We start from the raw sequence: 19,536 nt of genomic DNA, 5'->3' as shown, positions 1-19,536 counted from the left end.
CTGTTGGTTGGAGCATGGTGCTGGTATCACTGGGGCTGTGGGTTCAATCCCTGTGTGGGCAATTCGCTTAAGACCTGGACTTGATGATCCTCGTGGGTCCCTTCCTACCAAGAATATTCTTTGCATCTGGCTATGGTGAGAATATCTGGTTGGTGTTTCTCCTGTGCACCAAACTCAAGTAAAAGAACCTTTGGTGACCCCCAGCATTTCAGTGTTCTGGGGTGTTCCAGCCCTGCAGACTCACAATGACCTCTTGTTTCCATGAGGCCCCACAATGTCACAATGGCCCCTTTGATCCATGGGCCCCAACACTGCCACAATGATCCCCTTGGTTCCACAACTTCCCACAGTGTCACATCGGCCCCTTGGTTCCATGAGGATCTGCAGGGTCACACAGGTTTGTGACATTTGTCCCTGCTGCCCCTCACATCCCCCTGCCCCACAAACAGCCCTGAGCCACCCGTGAGGGACAGGCCCTGCTGTGCCTGGCTGGGCTCAGGGCTTGGCCTTTCTGCTTCCCCCAGCCAGCCCAGGCCTTGCTCAGCATTGCAGTTCCCTGCTCTGAGCCTTTGGATCCCTGCAATCCTGGCCTCAAGGATCTGCTCTCTCCAGTCCCTGGGGAGCCTTTGGCAGTCCCTGTCCTCAGTGGGGCCCTGTGATGCTCCAAGGGCCTTGGATTTTGCTTCTGACTCCTTGAGCAGCTTCTTCAGCCTTCTCTCAGTGCCTCATGATCCTGGACAGGCGCCCAAATCAACTGTGGGGATCATAAAAATACAGAAAGCCCTTGGAGGCTCTTTTTCTTCCTTCGATCGTCTTCAGTGCTCCAGGCCTTGTGCAGCTGATTGGAGTCAGTCTGCAGTTCTGTTAAGGAGGAAGATTTCAAAGTACACATCATGTTTTTTTTTTTCTTCAATCAAGTGAGTATTTTTTTATTTCCCAGTTTGGAGAAGAGCTGATAGAACCATTTCCCAGGTGATCCTGACACTGAACTTCTCCAGAGGAGGTCTGGGCATGTAGAAGAATGAGCCCCCTGAGGGCTGACCCTGTTTGGACAAGCTGCTCCTCACCCCCAGCCTCACCATGTCTGACATTGCCCACCTGGCACTGACATCCCTGTGCCCTGCAGCGGAACCTTATCCCTGAGCTCTGCAGCTCCATGTCCCAGCCCATTGCACCGTGTCCCACCTGCTCTCCTCAGGGCTCTGCCTGCACACAGACCCAAGAGAAGTTTTCCTGTTGGGAAGGAAAGAATGGAAAAGCATGATCAGGTTTCCTGAACAACAAACCCCATTCAGGAGCCACCTGCTCAGTACAGGCTGCCTGGAATGGTGTCACCTTTCTACAAGGGACAGTGTGACCAGAAATGATCACTGGAAGCAGAATTCTCTGAGTCTCCCAGCTGAATTCTCTATCCCAGCCCTTTCCCTGGATCTCTGTTGCAGATGGAAGCTGCTGGTGCCAGCCTCACCTTTAACCTCTCTTTGGAATGCAAACAGATGTTCCCAGCTGTGTTAAGCAGGATTTGCTCAATGTTTCTATAAATCTTTTGTGTTCCCCATGGAACGAAGGGGCCATTTTGGCACTGAGGGCATGACATGGAAGCAAGGAGTCAATTGTGACCCTGGGGTCCCATGGAACCAAGGGGCCACGGTGACACAACAGGGCCACGTGGATCCAGTGGTCCATTGTGACACTGTGGATCCAAGGAGACCATGGAGACACCCCCAGAACCTCATGGAACCAAGGAGTCCAAGGTGACCCAGCGGGGCTGCATGGAGCCAATGGTCCATGGTGACACTGCCCATCCAAGGAGGCCATTTGGACATTGTGGAAGCTCATGGAGCGAGGTGGCCATTGTGACACTGAAGAACTTCATGACACCAAATATCCATGGGGACACAGCAGGGCATCATGGAACCCAGGAACTACTGTTGGCAGTGTGGAAACTCCTGGAACCAGGGGCTGTTGCGGCACTGCAGCACCAACACAGCTGCTGCACCTTGTCCCCTGTCCTGCACAGCTCCTTGGGAGGCACAGCAGGAGCAGCACCCTGGGAACCTTGGGAATGCCCTTCTGGGATCCATGGCACACACTCCCAGGGGCTTGAATTCCAGTTCCCAGCCAGGAAAAGATGTTCCTGCCCTTGAAGGAAAAGCTCTTATGAAGGAGCCAAAAGCCAAGTAAAGCAGGATCCTACAGTGACATTTCACTGCCAGCCTTCCTAACTTCACGCATGGTTGTCGTAGCTCATGGATTGGGAATGAAATCAGGGCAGGGTCTTTGGTGGGAGCTGCCCTGGGTCAAAGGAGACACTGAGAGAGAAACAGAGCAGGCAAAGGAAGGCAGGAGAGAAAGGAGGTGTTTTAGTTTGGAAAGACAGGTGTCTTCTAAGGAAGGCAGGAGCCTCCCCTGAAATGGAAAAATGTAGAATCTTTCAGAATTGTTATAAATTTGAAATTAAGGGGGCCTGTCAGGTAAAAAAATATGGGAGCAGGAATAACAGGTTTTTATTAGGGAAGAAAATAGAACTATAAAATAAACAATGCAGTAAACTAAAACAACAATGACAGAGTGAGAATACAGTGTGACTCCCTGTTGGACAGGGTGTTGGCTGGAGTCCAATGGGAACTGTGGGTGCAGTCCTCCAGGAGTGTTAGGTGTGGTTCTGTTGGAGAAGTGATCCTGTAGGAATGGGTGTCTTCTTCTGAAGAGGAAGAGGCAGCTGTTCCTCTGAGAAATCCAGCCCAGAAAAAGCTGTGTTGGTGGGCCAGAATCTCAAGACTAGATGCAGGTAGGAATGCTTGGCTCCTCCCTCTGGGTGGAGCAATGGGATGTTATAGTTCTTATCAGTCATGCTGTGACATTCAATAGCCCATTATCAGCAGATGTCTCCCCTGAGGGAATACTGATTGTGGAAGAGATAAGGAAAAACTGCCCACTTAACACAGGACAACTGCCATACAGATGGCAAATAGAACACATCTTGCTTTTCAGTCTGGGACAGGAGGACACAAACAAAATCATGTGAGAAGGCAGCACTCTGAAAAGCAAACCATAACTGACAGAAAATGAATGGGACAGAAATCAGTAATCCTGAAAGTTTTATTTATTATCAAAATAAATGACACCCACCCGTCCCCACACAATCCTGATCCCACACCCTCAAATTTGGATCTCACTTCTCCCAATCACCTTCCAACCCCATCTCATCCTGGAGGCTGAGGAATTGAGTAATTTTGGCATGGGAGTGAGGTGGGAACCAGCCATTTTGAGGTGGGATTGAGTCATTTTCGGGTGACAGACAAATCCACCTTGGCTTTTAGAGCGCAAAAATATGGAGAATACTCCCAGATAACCCCCAAGAACCCACAAATCCTCCAGAATATGTTACCAAACTGTAAATTCCACCTCAAATACCTCTTAAATGGTGGGACTTTTGACATCTCTGGTCAATACTCTTTTTAGGCATTTTTCAGGTGTTTTTAAATGATAAAGACAAATCAGAAGAAAATTAGAGCCAAACCAAAACCCAAGACCCCTTGAGCATCCCCTGAGCACTGGACAAAACAAATTCAGCAGAAATCAAATTTAACCCTCTATAAAATGCCTTGAGGAAGTTTTGCTCTTCCCACAAGTCACTTCTGATGGAAACACAAACAAATCCCAAATATTAATAGACCAACAACAGAAGCAATTCTGTGGTAATTCCAAATTTCATCAGTTCCAGCACAGCTCCAGCTCAGATGCTGGCAGGTTCCAAAAAACAAAACATTGAAATTTGTCCCAATACAGATTATTAAAAGGAAGGGAACAGTCTGTGTGGCTGTCACAAAGGTGACAGGGATGAAGAAAATAATGATTCTCCCCCCAATCTTGTGAATTCAGGAGCTATTTCGGAATAACTTGAGCTGGGCTTCTTGTAGGACTTTAGTAGCCTTGTGTTTCTCACCTTGGGGTGAATGATCCTTGTCAGTCTCGCTGGTATCATTTGTTCCCTTTCCTCCAGTGATTTTAACAGACTTTTCAAAGCAGGAAAACAAAATATTTTCTTTACCCTGGCCACCCACAGCTTCCACTTTCCTCATAAGTTCTCCCAAAAGTTGCTCAGAGGAAGCTGCATCGAAGTTTCCAAGAGTTCCTTCGGAAAGAAGCAGAACCTCTGGAGAGGAGGGAACCAGGCTGTTGTCAAAGACACTTGGGGTCAGACAACAGTGCCCTGAACTCACTGTGCAAAGTAATATTGCAGTTTGGTTAATAAAATTGTTAGAGAGATGCCCCTGCCCCAAATAAGGTGCTAACAACACCAAATCCAAAGTGAATTTTACTGACCAGTAAATGTGAGGTAGAGAGAGATGGAAAGGAAGAGAGAAGGGGAGAAAGCAAGGGAGTGACAGGGACAGAGATCTCCCCTGGTGCAGGGCAAGTGTGACATTGTCCCCTGTGTGAGTGGCCTTCCCAGGGTGGGGGTTTTACACCTGAGCCAGTTTGGGTAAGGGGGGTGGTGTTCACCCCCACCCCGAGCAGGGATTGCCTCACTGTTTCAGGTTTCAGTGTCAGATGTAACCAAAAGTGTTTTCAGTCCCCATCTCCATAAACTGTTATCAACAGGTGGGGCAGTGTTCTTTATCTCTTCCAAGGCTCAGCCCTGATAACGCCCTCCAGGGTCCATCTTCTGTTAATGGGCCATTGAGTGTCACTGCAGCACTGATAAAATTACATCATCCCATTGTGGGATGCTCTGCCCAGGGGGAGGAACCAAGCATTCCTGCCTGGATATAATCTCACCCTTGCAACACCACGATCACCTTGCCTACTGGATTCCCAGAGGACAAGAGCTCCATAAGCACCACTGGACCTTCAGAGGAAGACCAGACCCTTCTACAGGATCGCCACTTTGACAGAATCACGTTCATCACTCCAGCTGGACTGCAGCCACCATTTCATCAGCCTGCTACCACCACCCTGAGCAACGGGGTGTCAGGTTATATCCTGACTCTGTGAGTTTAAACCAGTGTTTCTGCATCATTGCCTTGATCTTAATTATCTTATTCGATTGTCCTTCTGGCTTAGACTGTCCCCCTGGTTTGCCTTCCAACCAGTAACAAACTCACTGTGCTCATCCCTTGTTTACCTCCCAAAACAGTATTTCCCATACCCAAACATTCGCCAGATGGAGGAGAAGGTTGCAAGGAAAAGGAAGATGCCCTGGAACACCGAGGCAGGTGAGGAGGAAGTCAGTGCCCCTTTCCCCCTCTCTCCTGCTCCATCTCCCAGCTCAGCCTGGCTCCCAGCTGCAGGACAGCCCCACTGTCGTTGCCCTCCTGCTGGGGACGCACTGTGGGGGATCTCCTTGCCATTCCATCTGGCATGGAGGCAAATCCCACCTACTCCTTGTCCTTCCTCCCCCAGACAAGGAGAAGAAGATAAAGACCAAGGAGGATAAATCTCCACAGCAGAACCTCTTGGAAGAGGCCATTTTGAGCAGCTCCATGGTGCAGGAATACAACAGTGAGGAAAAGCCCCAGAGATGCCACAGGAGGAGGGGCTGCAAGGCCAGCCCAGGGTGTTCTGAGGAGGAAAGTCCCACTCTGTGCCAGGAAGGTGGGCAGAGATTCAGCCAGAGCTCGGAGCTGGTGGTGCCTGAGCAGCATCATGATGGGGAGAAGCCCTACAAGTGCTTGGAGTGTGGGAAGAGCTTCAGGAGGAGCAACAACCTGATCCACCACCGGATGATCCACACTGGGGAATGGGCCTACGAGTGTGGGGAGTGTGGGAAGGGCTTCAGGTGCAGCTCTGCCCTTGTCACCCACCAACGCATCCACACTGGGGAGAGGCCCTACGAGTGTCCTGAGTGTCAGAAGAGGTTTCACACCAGCTCCACTCTCCTCCTGCACCAGCGGCTTCACACGGATGAGAGGCCCTTCTGCTGCCCGGACTGTGGGAAGGGATTCAAGCGCAACTCCACCCTCGTCACCCACAGGTGCATCCACACCAGGGAGAGAGGCCCTATGAGTGCGGGGAATGTGGGATGAGCTACAGCACAAGATCCAACTTGATCCGCCACCAGATCATCCACACTGGGCAAAGGCCATACAAGTGTGAGCAATGTGGGAAGGGCTTCAGCCAGAGGTCCAACCTCATCATCCACCAAATGATCCACCCTGGGGAGAGGCCCTATGAGTGTCCTGAGTGTCAGAAAAAGTTTAAGACCAGCTCTAATCTCCTCTGCCATCAGCGGATTCACATGGATGAGAGGCCCTTCCGCTGCCCCGACTGCGGGAAGGGCTTCAAGTACAACTCCTCCCTTGTCAAGCACCGGCGCATCCACACCGGGGAGAGGCCCTACAAGTGTCCCCGGTGTGGGAAGAGCTTCACCCAGAGCTCTCACTTGACCAAACACCAACGGAGGCACTAGTAAAGGAAGCCCGGTGAGTCCCCCAACTGCATGAAGAGCTTTGTACACTGCTCCAGCCTTATCCCCCATGGGAAGACCCATGCTGTGCACAGGCCTGGTGACCCACATTCGCTGTGATCCATGTTGGGAAGACACCTGACTGGTCATCTTTTTGATTTGGCCTTAACATTCTTCAGATATGTCTTTATCAATTAAAACACCTGAAATAGGACTGAAAATAAAGTAATTATTCAGATATTCCCAAAGTCCAACCCTTTAACAGGTATTTGAGATTAAATTTATAGTCTGGGGACATATTCTGAAGGATTTGTGGGTTCTTGGGGGATTTCAGGCTGTGTTCTCCACATCTTTGCACTCCTGAAGACAAGATGGATTGATCTGTCACCTCAAAATGACTCAGCCTCACTGAAAACACCTCAATCTTACCCCAAAAGAGCTCAATACCACATCAAAATGGCTTGTTTCCGCCTCAAAAAACTATAACCCATGACAAAATACCCAATTCCACAACCTCCAGGGTGAGATGGGGTAGGAGGGAAATTGGAAGAAGTGGGATCCAAATGTAAAGGGCGTAGGATCATGATTGTGTGCAGCTGGGTGTATGGGATATATTTTGAAAGTAAATAAAACATTCAAAATTATTGCTTCCTGTCCCATTAATTTTCAGTCAGTTCTGTTTTGCTTTTCAGAATGACACCTTCTCAGTTGATTGTATTTGTGTCCTCCTGTCTCTCCTGCCTTCCTTTGCCTGCTCTGTTTCTCTCTCAGTGTCCCCTTTGACCCAGGGCAGCTCCCACCAAAGACCCTGCCCTGATTTCATTCCCAATCCATGAACTCCAACCACCATGGGTGAAGTTAGGAAGGCTGGCAGTGAATGTCACTGTAGGATCTTGCTCCACTTGGCTTTTGACTCTTTCACAAGAGCTTTGACTTCAAGAGCAGGAACATCTTTTCCTGGCTGGGAACTGTAATTCCATGCCCAAGGAGTGTGTGCCATGGATCCCAGAGGGGCATTCCCAAGGTTCCCAGGGTGCTGCTCCTGCCGTGCCTCCCAAGGAGCTGTGCAGGACAGGGGACAAGGTGCAGCAGCTGTGTTGGTTCTGCAGTGCCGCAACAGCCCCTGGTTCCAGGAGTTTCCACACTGCCAACAGTAGTTCCTGGGTTCCATGATGCCCTGCTGTGTCCCCATGGATATTTGGTGTCATGAAGTTCTTCAGTGTCACAATGGCCACCTCGCTCCATGAGCTTCCACAGTGTCCAACTGGGCTCCTTGGATGGGCAGTGTCACCATGGACCATTGGCTCCATGCAGCCCTGCTGGGCCACTATGGACTCCTTGGTTCCATGGGACCCCAGGGTCACAATTGACTCCTTGCTTCCACATCACCCCTTAAGTGCCAAAATGGCCCCTTCGTTCCATGGGGAACACAAAAGATTTATAGAAACATTGAGGAAATCCTGCTCAACACAGCTGGGAATATCTGCCTGCATTCTAAAAAGAGGTTAAAAGTGAGGATGGCACCAGCAGCTTCCATCTGCAACAGAGATCCAGGAAAAGGACAGGGACAGAGAATTCAGCTGGGAGACTCAGAGAATTCTGCTTCCAGAGATCATTTCTGGTCACACTGTCCTTTGTAGAAAGGTGACACCATTCCAGGCAGCCTGTACTGAGCAGGTGGTTCCTGAGTGGGGTTTGTTGTTCAGGAAACCTGATCATGCTTTTCCATTCTTTCCTTCCCAACAGGAAAACTTCTCCTTCCCTGTGTGCAGGCAGAGCCCTGAGGAGAGCAGGTGGGACACGGTGCAATGGGCTGGGACATGGAGCTGCAGAGCTCAGGGACAAGGTTCTGCTGCAGGGCACAGGGATGTCAGTGCCAGGTGGGCGATGTCAGACATGGTGAGGCTGCGGGTGAGGAGCAGCTTGTCCAAACAGGGTCAGCCCTCAGGGGGCTCATTCTTCTACATGCCCAGACCTCCTAAGGGGAACTTTAGCGTCAAGATCACCTGGGGAATACTTCTAACAGCTCTTCTCTGAATTGGGAAATAAAAAAATATTACATTGATAAAAGAAAAGAAGTCATGAGGTGAACTTGGAAATCTTCCTCCTTAACAGAACTCCAAACTGGCTTCAATCAGCCGCACAAGCCCTGGAGACCTGAAGACGATTGAAGGAAGACAAAGCGTCCCTGAGGGTTTTCTTTGTTTTGATGATCCCCACGGTGGATTCGAGCCCCTGTCCAGGATCATGAGGCACTGAGAGAAGGCTGAAGAAGCTGCTCAAGGAGTCAGAAGCAAAACTCCAAGTCCCTTGGAGCATCACTGGGTCCCACTGAGGACAGGGTCTGCCAAAGGCTACCAGGGACTGGTGAGAGCAGATCCTTGAGGCCAGGATTGCAGGGATCCAAAGCCTCAGAGCAGGGAACTGCAATGTTGAGCAAGGCCTGGGCTGGCTGGGGGAAGCAGAAAGGCCAAGCCCTGAGCCCAGCCTGGCACAGCAGGGCCTGTCCCTCACGGGTGGCTCGGGGATGTTTGTGGGGCAGGGGATGTGAGGGGCAGCAAGGACAAATGTCACAAACCTGTGTGACCCTGCAGATCCTCATGGAACCAAGGGGCCATTGTGACACTGTGGGAAGTTTTGGAACCAAGGGGATCATTGTGGCACTGTGGGGACTCATGGAATCAAGGAAACCACCGTGGAATTCAGTGATCACAAGGAACTAAGGGTCCATGGTGACCTTGTGCAGCCGCAGTGTCACAGAGGAGCCGTTGTGACACAGCGAGGGCACACGGAGCCGAGGGGCCATTGTGACACATCAGGGCTTTGTGGAACCACAAAGCCAATGTGACACTGCAAGGCCTCATGGAAGCATGGGGCCACTGTGACACTGCAGAAGCAAGGGGAACATTGTGACACTCCAGGGCCTGATGGAGCCAAGGAGACCATTGTGACACTGTGTGGTCCCACAGAACCACGGGAACATGGAACAGGTCTGGCTGGCTGGGCCTCCTGGGGTCCACCTGAACACCTTGGTATGATTAGAGCTGCTTCTCATCTCCTCTGAAGCACTGGGTCTCTGGGCTTCACTTCCTATGAGAGAGAACTGTCCTTCTCCTCCAGGGACCCAGGGCCAAAATTGGGATTCCTTCTGCAAATTTGCTTACATTGCAAAGATTGTTCCCAGATGAAATCTGCCAGGAGAAACAAGTCTGGCTGCCTTGGCCACCCGGGGGCCACCTCTCATCTGGCTTTCAAACACTGGGACCATGTGCTTTTCTTTATTATGGGAAGAAAACATCCATTTCAACCAGGTACCCATGGCCAAAATTGGGCATCTGCCTACAGAATTCCCTATATCCAATGATAGCTCCCAGAAAAATGATGCCAGGGATCACAAATCTGGCTGGCCTTGGCTTCCTGAGGGCTCGCACTCATGTGCCTCTGAAACACTGGGACTCTGTGCTTTCATTCCTAATGAAAAGAACTCTTCTTCCTGTCTAGGTGTCCACGGCCAGAACTGAGATTCCACCTCCAAAATGCCCTATGTCCAAGGATAGCCCCTAGATGAAAGTTGTCAGGAGAGAGAGGTCTGGCTGGCTTGGCCTAAGGCTGGCCACATCTCATCTTCTTCTAGAACACTTGGATTTTGTGCTTTTCTTTCCTATAGGAAAAAAACATCCATCCTGAGCAGGCGTCCATGGCCAGAACTGGGATTCCACCTCCAAAACTCTATACATCCAACGATTGCTCCCAGTGAAATCTGCCAGGACAGACAGATCTGGCTGCCCTTGGCCTCTTGCGGATGCCTCTCACTTGCTTTCAAAACACTGGGGTCAGTGATTTCCTTCCAATGAAAAAGACCTGTCCTTCTTCTCAAGGTGTTCATGGTCAAAATTGAGATACCTTCTCCCAAATTCCATATATCCAAGGATCTCTCCATGACAAAAGCTGCCAGAACAAACAGGTCAGGCTGGCTTGGCCTCTCAAGAGCCACCTCTCTTCACTTCTCCCTTTGAAACACTGGGGCTCTCTGCTTTCCTTCCTATGGAAAAGAACCATCCTTATTATCTATGCAGAAATGGCTGAAATTGGGGTTCCACTTCCAAAATTCCCTATATCCAAGGGTTGCTTTCAGACAAAAGCTACCAGGACAGAGAAGTCTGGCTGCCTTAGGCCTCTGGTGGAAGCCTTTCATCTGTCCCTGAAACACGGGTGTTCCGTGCTTTTCTTCCTGTGGAAAAGAACCATCCTTCTACTTTGGGTGTCCATGTCTGAAATTGGGATTCCACCTCTAAAATTCCCTATATCCAAGGGTTGTTCCCAGACAAAATCTGCCAGTACCATCAAGTCTGGCTGGCCTTGGTCTAATGTGGCTGCCCCTGCAACACTGGGGCTCGGTTCTTTCCTTCCCATGGAGATCACTGTGACACTGTGAGCACCGCATGGAACCAAGGGGATCATTGTGGCACCACTGAAGCCCATGGAACCAAGGGGCCATGGTGACACCACGGGGCTTCATGGACCCAGAGACCATTATGACTCTGTGGGGCCTGATGGAACCATGGAGACCATTCCGACCCTTCAGGGCCTGGTGTCACCAAGGGGGCATTGTGACACCTCAGGGCCTCCTGGAAGCCAGGGACCATTGGGACACTGTGGGGCCCCATGGAAGCGAGGGAACATGGACCAGGTCTGGCTGGCTTGGCCTGCCATGGGCCACCTGACAGGTCAGGGTGGTATTAGGATGTCAAGGGCTGCTTCTCATCAGCTCCTGGAGCACTGGTGCTCCATGCTTTCCTTCCTATGGAAAAGAACCATCTGTCTTTTCAGATGCACATTGCCAAAATCGGTACTCTCCCAAAAATGTTCCCTATATGTAAGAGTATCTCCCAGACAAAAACCTGCCATCTCAGGCTGGCCTTTTCCTCTTGTGGTCACCTCTCATCTGCCCCTAAAACAGTGGGGATCTGTCCCTTCATTCCTATGGAAAAGAACTGGACTTCATGTCCAGGAACCATGGCCAAAATCAAAGTTGGCTACTGAGCCCGGCCGGGCTCACGGAACCATCTTCAGCACCGGGCAGATATTGACTCTGCCAGTGCTGCCATCCTCCCTCCAGTGAGAGAAAAGGACACAGGGCAGGCACACAGAGGAGCAACATGGACACACTGAGGGCAGGGAAGAGGAAGTTGAGTCCCATATGGGAGGGATGAGGAGATGCCTTGATCTTGGGGCAGAAATCCTCTGCTAAAGCTATGGAGAAGGATGTCATTGATACCTCAAACTCTCTTTTTCCCCATAACACATTGAAAAGTATGGGGAGATGACTTGTTTCAGCAAAGGCCTCCATGCTAAAGTAAGCAAATGTTGAAGTAGCTGTGATCTCCAATGAGAAGTTTGAACAGAGAAAGAGCAGAGTGATGAGACCCTGTGTCCTCAGGGAGAGAAGAAGACCTCTGTTCCCAGAGATGAAGATGATTTCAGAAAGAGATGAAGAGAACCTTTGCTCTTAAACAGCTCATCTTTAAACCAATACCCCAGAAGCTGGCAAGGCTCATGAACACAGCTGTGGGAACAGCTGTGAAAAAATTGGAGGGACTTCACAATTGCAGATTATTCCAGGCAGCTGCTATTTCTGGAAATGAAAAGCCATGAGATAACTGTTTTCTTGTGGATAAGCCTCCATAACATTAACAAGAGGAGTTTCTCTCCCTAACTGAACTGAAGACAGACTATTTTAGAGGTGGTAAAGTGACAGAAAATTTTAGGTTTTGTCGCTTTACATTGTCAAGTTGTATAGGGAGGGGAAGTGTTCTGAAAGTTTTGTTCTCATCCTCATCACTCACTCTTTTAGTTGCTGTTAATAAACTTTTCTTTATACACTTTTAAAATTTTGAGCCCACTTTGCCTTTCTCCTAATCCTACCTCACAGCAGGAATTTGAGTAAGTATATTCTAGTGAGTGCACTGGGAATTAGCCAACACTGAAACCACCACATTAATGAATGCATTGGCCGAGAAATCTCAAATTGGCAAAGCAAAACCACTACAGAAACTTCCTGATGAACTGCCCCAGACAAGAGGGAAATCAAGGCAGAGCCATGGTTTGTCAGGACTTGCTTGATCCTAATGAGACCCGTTCTGCATTTGGAGCTGAGACCTGGAACCTCAGGGCCTGCGAGAAGATTGCACAAACCTATCCAAGTGTCAAAATCAGAAGAAAACCCAAAAGTGTCTCAAAGAATTAATGGGTCCCCATGAAGTCCATCCTTAACACAGGCTCCTCTTGGCCTCCTTGGAGGAGATAACTGGAGTCCAGGATTGCACAAAAACCTCTCAGAGACTCAAAATGGCACAAAAAACACTCAATGTAGGTAGGAAAATCCAAAGTACCAGAAAAAAGTTGTGTATCTCAAAGCATTAATGAGCCCAACTGATTGTGAGTACAAAGCCTCTCCAGGGACTAATTACAGCAGATAATTGGGGCCATGATTGCAGAAACCTCTCAAAGACTCCAAGGCAAAAGGAAAAGCCAAAGTCCTTTGAAAAACCTGCAGTCCCTGGGAGCATGAAGGAGCCCCCAGGGCCATTCCTGACCAAGGCTCCCCAGGGACTCCTTCCAGCAGATCCTTGAGGCCACTGGGATGTGGGCTAGGGGGGGATGCTGAGGGCAGGACCAGGGGCTGACAGTGCCCAGCCTGGCTGGGGCTGTGCCAGCAGGCCCCAGGGCCTCAGGACAAGGTGTCTCCTCACAGCCCTTGGTGGCACAGACCCTGCTGTGCCCCAGGGCACCAAGACTTGGCTTCTCTTTGTCCCCACCTGCCATCAGTGCCTCCAGTTCTCTGCTCTGCCTGGGGCCTGGGGACACTTTCTCAGTTGTGTCCCTCAGTGGGACCCATTAAAAGTCCAAGAAACTTTGGAGTTGGATTCTGACTTGGAGTTCTGCAGAGGTTTCTGCAGCTCCCTCTCAGGGCCTGATGTTCAGGGCCTGAGCACAAAGCCCCAGAGGGTCATTAAAGTCCTTTTGCTGTGTCTGTGCTGCTGAGCTGGGCCGGGCTCCGGGCACAGAGGGTGATCCTGGTAACCAAGCAGAACTTCAAAAGCACATTTCTCTTGCTGAGCAGCTCTTCTCCCAGCCCAGCAGGGCTGGGGCACTGCCTGCAGCCAGCCCAGGCACAGCACAGAGGCACAGAGAGCTTCAATCAGTCAGGGCTGGGAAGGGGCTGAGAAGTGCCTGGGGCAGAATCACTGCCAGCCCTTGGCACAGGAACCTCTGGCTGCAGGACAATGCAGCTGCAGCTCCTGGAGAGATCTCCTAAAGCTGGAACATGCCAATGCCCACAGCCCCTGTGAGTGCATTCTCTGCTCATCTCCTGTGCAGAGCAGCCAGGGGTGCCCAGGGCTGTCCTGCAGAGCAGGGTCCTGCAGCCCAGGGCGCTGTGCTGGGCCAGGGACTCTGCTGCCTGCCAGGGACAGCTCTCAGCCGGCCCTGGAGCTGCTCCCAGCGCTGGCCAGGAGCTGTGGGGAGAAGGAGCCACCCTGAGCAGGGCAGGTGCTGCTGCTGAGAGGGGCTGGCTGGGGCAGGGCTGCTCCAGCTCCAGACCAGCTCCAGAGGGCACTTCCCAAAGAAGGTAAGCCTGGGTTTGCTGTAAAGGTCAGGAGCTTTCCTGAGAGTGTTTTCAATTTTCTGCTTGGAGAAAGATGATAAATTTGTGATGATGATAAAAATATTTTTGCTTTTTATATATTTTTCATATATTCATAGTTCTGTAAATTACTGTTATGTAGTTTTAAAATTATAATCCTTAACTAACTCTATGAAACTCTTAAATAACTCTTTTTAACTACTATTATATATTTAATATATTTATGATCCTTAATTAACTCTAGTATGTTTCCTTACCTTCTCTTAGATTTTAGAACTATAACCTGTCTAAATACATTTTTAAAGTGCTATATAATCTTTTTATCAGAGAAACAACCCACAAGAAGAGTATTTTGGGTTTTGAATGTGAGCAGTGATAAGAAAAACTGGGACAAAGAAGGCCCTGGACTTATTCCAGTGGGTTGAGCCAGGGGTGTGTAACTGGGTACTGAATCTCCCATTGAATGTTCCTCTTAAATATCCTAAATAATCAACATTAACAAATTGTTGAAATCAGGGGCTGGGTGTGCCTCATCCCCACTGGGACACCTGGAAGGTTCCAATGAAGTTCTGGTTCTAACTTCACTGTTCTAACACTGTTGCAAGGGTTCTTTTTTTCTCTTTTGATTATAGACAACAGGGGGATGAGAGAAGCAGAACAGGAATTGTAATCCCAGAATCACAGAACATTCTGAGTTGAAAGGGACACACAGGATCATCAAAGGAATGTTTGAACATTTACAGAGGCTCCAGAACTGTGACTTTGGCTGGTCAGTGTCTCTGCTGGGAGCCTCCCAAAGGGCCTTCAGCCACTCCTCAGCCCTGGGCAGCAGCAGCATCCCCTCTGCAGGGCCCAGCAGGGCTCTCCTGAGCTGCCCTTGCCCAGCTGCACACAGAGCCTGCCCCAGCCAGGGCCCTGCACACAGGCAGGTTTCTGTAGGGCCGGGCCGAGGGCACACAGGGTGGGATGGGCTCTGTGAGCGCTGGCAGGGACAAGGCACCTCTCAGGAGGGGATGTCCAGGCCCAGGGAGATGCTCAGGGAAGCAGAGGGGGCTGAACAGAGCAGTGCTGGGGGAACAAGCCCATCCAGCCCCTCAGCTTCCCTCAGCCACAGGGAATCCTTTGCCTCTCACATCTCTCAGTGGCAAATTCTGAGTGCAGCAGGAATGCTGGGGAGTTCTGACCTCAGAGAGCGAGGAATGGTGGGTGGGTAAGAAAACAATTCCTAAAACCAACTCCTGACATCTATTTCCTTTAGAAATAAAGTGAAATTCCTTTAGAAGTCTGAATGCAGATGGTACCAAGCCTTTCTGCATCAGGAGTTATTCCCCTGACAAATCCTGAATATCCAGCCTTGACCCTGTGCCACATGGCCACAAACCCAGGGCAGCAGGGCAGGGATGGCTCCTCGAGAGCCCCCACATACAGCCCTTGCTGCTCCTGGCACACTCAGCCAGCACAACTGGAGCTCAGGCAGGGACCTGGGTGAAGGTTTTACCAGAGCAGGAACAAGGGTGGGTGAGTTCCAGCAGGACAGGCTGAAGGGAATGGCCCAGGTTTGGCTCCAAGCAGCCTCTCCTGACTTGTCCCTGTCCTTTCTCCATGAACAGGTGCCCATGTGCAGCCACAGCAAATGTCCAACAGCAGCTCCATCAGCCACTTCCTCCTGCTGGCACTGGCAGACACGCGGCAGCTGCAGCTCCTGCACTTCTGCCTCTTCCTGGGCATCTCCCTGGCTGCCCTCCTGGGCAACGGCCTCATCATCAGCGCCGTAGCCTGCGGCCACCACCTGCACACGCCCATGTTCTTCTTCCTGCTCAACCTGGCCCTCAGCGACCTGGGCTCCATCTGCACCACTGTCCCCAAAGCCATGCACAATTCTCTCTGGAACACCAGCACCATCTCCTACACAGGATGTGCTGCACAGGTGTTTTTCCTTCTATTCTTTCTTGGGGCAGAGTATTTCCTGCTGACCATCATGTGCTACGACCGCTACGTGTCCATCTGCAAACCCCTGCACTATGGGACCCTCCTGGGCAGCAGAGCTTGTGCCCACATGGCAGCAGCTGCCTGGGCCAGTGCCTTTCTCAATGCTCTGCTGCACACAGCCAATACATTTTCCCTGCCCCTGTGCCATGGAAATGCCCTGACCCAGTTCTTCTGTGAAATCCCACAGATCCTGAAGCTCTCCTGCTCCAAAGCCTATCTCAGAGAATTTGGGCTGATTACCGTTGATATTTCATTTGGATTTGGTTGCTTTGTTTTTATTGTTTTCTCCTATGTGCAGATCTTCAGGGCAGTGCTGAGGATCCCCTCTGAGCAGGGACGGCACAAAGCCTTTTCCACCTGCCTCCCTCACCTGGCTGTGGTCTCCCTGTTTATCAGCACTGGTGTATTTACCTACCTGAAGCCCCCCTCCATCTCCTCCCCATCCCTGGATCTGGCCCTGTCAGTTCTGTACTCAGTGGTGCCTCCAGCCCTGAACCCACTCATCTACAGCCTGAGGAACCAGGAGCTCAAGGCTGCAGTGAGGAGACTGAGGACTGGATGCTATCAGAAACATTAAACTGCTGAAAATTTTGCCAAATCACTTGTACTAAAAGTATTTTTTTGATACTTCTTGTTGGTTTCATTTTGGAGGTCCTTTTTCTTTGTTTTACTTTCTTAATCTTGTCAACAAGAAAAGTCATTCCTTTTGCCATTTTTAATTTTGTTTCTCTCCATCTTCACTGTGCCCACAGACTGTGTCAATGAGGGGCTGTATTCTCGGTGGCTTTAAAGGAACTAAAGGATGTCCCAGCACAGTTTTCTGCAGAGATGCCCTTTGGTTGCCTTCTCTGGAGCTGCAGCAGCAATGTCTGTGTGCAGAGCTGGGGCAGATCAGTGCTGGCACAGCAGCTGTGCCCAGGAGCAGCAGCACTTGGTGCTGCCAGTGCTGCTCCCGTGGCCCTGCCCCGCTGCCCTGGTGGCCCTGGTGTTGCTGCAGGGCCTGAGTGCTCTCGGGGCCGGGCACAGTCCTGGGGGTGGCAGTGCCGGGGCTGCAGCAGGGACAGGCCATGGGCACTGCTGGGGCAGCGCTGACGCCTCAGGCCAGGGCCTGGGGGCTCCAGGCTCCTTGCCCAGGCTCTCTCAAGAACACGGCCAGGCCAATGCTCAGCACAGAAAACCCCCGTGAGCAGCCCCAGGCTGGCCGTGGGCAGGCTGGGGGCAAACAGCATGGCTGGTGCTCTGCAAGGGCCCTGGGGGAGACGGGAAGGAGCAGCAGAGCAGGGGCTGATCCATCCCCAGTGTGCTGCACAGCCCAGGGCAGCGTCCCAGACCGTCCTCATGGAGCTGCCAACAACATCCCCCCTCTGCAGCCCTGGCCTCTCCCCCAGCTCACAGAGGTGCCGCATCCTTGCAGGCACAGACACGGCAGCACTGGCTCAGCAGCCCCTGTTTGCATTGCACACAGCAGGCGGGAGCACCCCCATGCTGGTGCTGTGGGGACATGAACCTGAGGCAGCACAAATGCCATCAGCCCCTGGGGCCAGGAAGGGCTGGGGGATGCCAGGGAAACCACTCAGCTTTGTCCTGGCCTCTGCAGTCAGCCAGAAAGTTTGTTCCCATCAGCTGGGAGTTTCCTGTCCCTCTGCAGACGCTGCTGCTTGGAGCCAGGGCTGCCTGGCAGCAACCCCCAAACTGCCCTGAGCATTTCCTTGGCTTCACCTTTGCTTTCTTTACTCTTCCTGCTACAAATTTCTTTCTCTTGCCCAGCCCTGTTCCCTCCCCTGCACACAGCCCATCCCTGTTTGCCCTTGCCTCTCTGGCCCCACTCCCCATTGCAGTTCCTGACTTGGCACCATGGGAACATCCCTTGGGGAGCAGGATCATCCCACAAGTGCTGCAGGAATTGCCTTCAGGCTCCTGCAGTGCCTGGTGCTGCTCCCTTGCCAGAGGCACCCCAGGCCAGGGGGGCACATCTGGGCTGCTGTGTCTGCCTGTGGGGCTTCCTGTTCTGGGCAGTGAGGAGGAGCTGCAGAGGCTCTGCAGGACTGACAGGATGGGCTTTGGGGCTGTGAGGAGAAGCTGAGGGACCTGGGCTGCTGGAGCTTCTGAAGAGGAGGCCCAGGGCTCCTCCTGCAACTGCTCCAAGGGTGGTTTCAGAGAATCACAGAACCAGCAAGGCTGGAAAAGTCCTTTGAGGTCATCAAGTCCAACCTGTGCCCTGACATCGCCTTGTCTTCCCTGAGCCTCCTCTTCTCCAGGATCAACAACCCCAGCTCCTTCAGCCACTCCTCACAGCACTTGTGCTACAGACCCCACACCAGCCTTGTTGCCTTTCTCTGGACATGCTCCAGCCCCTCCATGTCCTTCCTAAATTGGGGGTCCAGAACTAGACACAGCACTTGAGGTGCTGCCCAACCAGTGCCCAGCTCAGAGGAAGAATCACTGCCCTGGTCCTGCTGGCCACACCATTCCTGATCCAGGCCAGGAGCCATTGGCCTTCTTGGCCACCTGGGCACTCTGCTGGCTCATGTCCAGCCTGCTGTCCATCAGTCCCTGCAGGTCCCTTTCTGTCTGGCTGCTGTCCAGCCACTCTGTCCCCAGCCTATAGCACTGCAGGGGTTGTTGTGGCTAAAGTGCAGGACCTGGCACTTGGACTTGTTAAACCTCAATTTGTTGGATTTGGGCCCTGGATCCAGCCTGTCCAGGGCCCTGTGCAGAGCCCTCCTACCCTCCAGCAGATCCACACTCCCAGCCAGCTTGCTGTCACCAGGGTTCCATGAGGCCCCAGAGTGTCCCAATGGTCTCCATGATTCCATGAGGCCTCCCAGTGCCGCAATGTCACTTTGGTTCCATGGAAGCCCTTGGTGTCACAAAGTCCCTTGGATCCTTGGGCCCTGCAGTGTCACAATGTCATTGTGGTCCCTCAAGGCCCTGCAGTGTCACAATGTCACTGTGGTCCCCAAGGCCCTGCAGTGTCACAGTGGATCCTTGGTTCCATGAAGTCTGGCAGGGCAGCAATGCTCTCCTTGGTCCCACAGTGTCACAATGGCCTCTTGGTGTCCAACATGTTTCCTGCATTCCGTGCGTTCCTGAGGGGCAGCACTGGCCCCCTTGGTTCCCTGGGGTCACCATGGCCCCATCATGACACGAAGTCCTGCTCTGTCACAAAGCTCTGCATGGTTCCACAAGGCCCTGCAGGGTCACAGTGGCCTCTGGGGTTCCATGAAGCCTCAGAGTGCCCTGTTGAATTCCTTGGTGCTGCAGTGTCCTGGACTCCGACTTTTCCTAAATTGGGGACCCCGGAACTGGACCCAGCACTCGAGGTGCTGCCCAACCAGTGCCCAGCACAGGTGAAATGCATATGAAAAATAAAAACCCCACAATTACAGTAAAGATTTGTAGGGAGTGGTATGTTTATTTACAGTGCTGGACACATGTAGGGACTCATTGCCCTTCAATGGATATGCGCACCCCTGAGAAGTCCCAAACC

At 51.7% G+C, this 19,536-nt stretch overlaps 2 protein-coding genes across 2 annotated transcripts in view; one reads left to right on the top strand and one right to left on the bottom strand.

The window, feature by feature from the left end:
* LOC144246355 (uncharacterized) overlaps positions 1-19,536 on the bottom strand; it is a 511,900-nt gene that overhangs the window by 334,410 nt on the left and 157,954 nt on the right. The window lies entirely within an intron of this gene.
* On the top strand, positions 15,691-16,623 carry LOC144246420 (olfactory receptor 14A16-like). The gene has a single exon (XM_077783815.1). The coding sequence runs from the start codon at positions 15,691-15,693 to the stop codon at positions 16,621-16,623; it is 933 nt and encodes a 310-aa protein (XP_077639941.1).

Source organism: Lonchura striata, chromosome 6, assembly GCF_046129695.1.
Source record: "Lonchura striata isolate bLonStr1 chromosome 6, bLonStr1.mat, whole genome shotgun sequence".
NCBI lineage: Eukaryota > Metazoa > Chordata > Aves > Passeriformes > Estrildidae > Lonchura > Lonchura striata.
The sequence above is the reverse complement of the archived record's forward strand: the minus strand, read 5'-3'. Positions and strand labels throughout refer to the sequence as shown.

Excerpts from the sequence above, each read along its gene's own strand:
- LOC144246420 (XM_077783815.1), top strand. The coding sequence starts at position 15,691 with ATGTCCAACAGCAGCTCCATCAGCCACTTCCTCCTGCTGGCACTGGCA.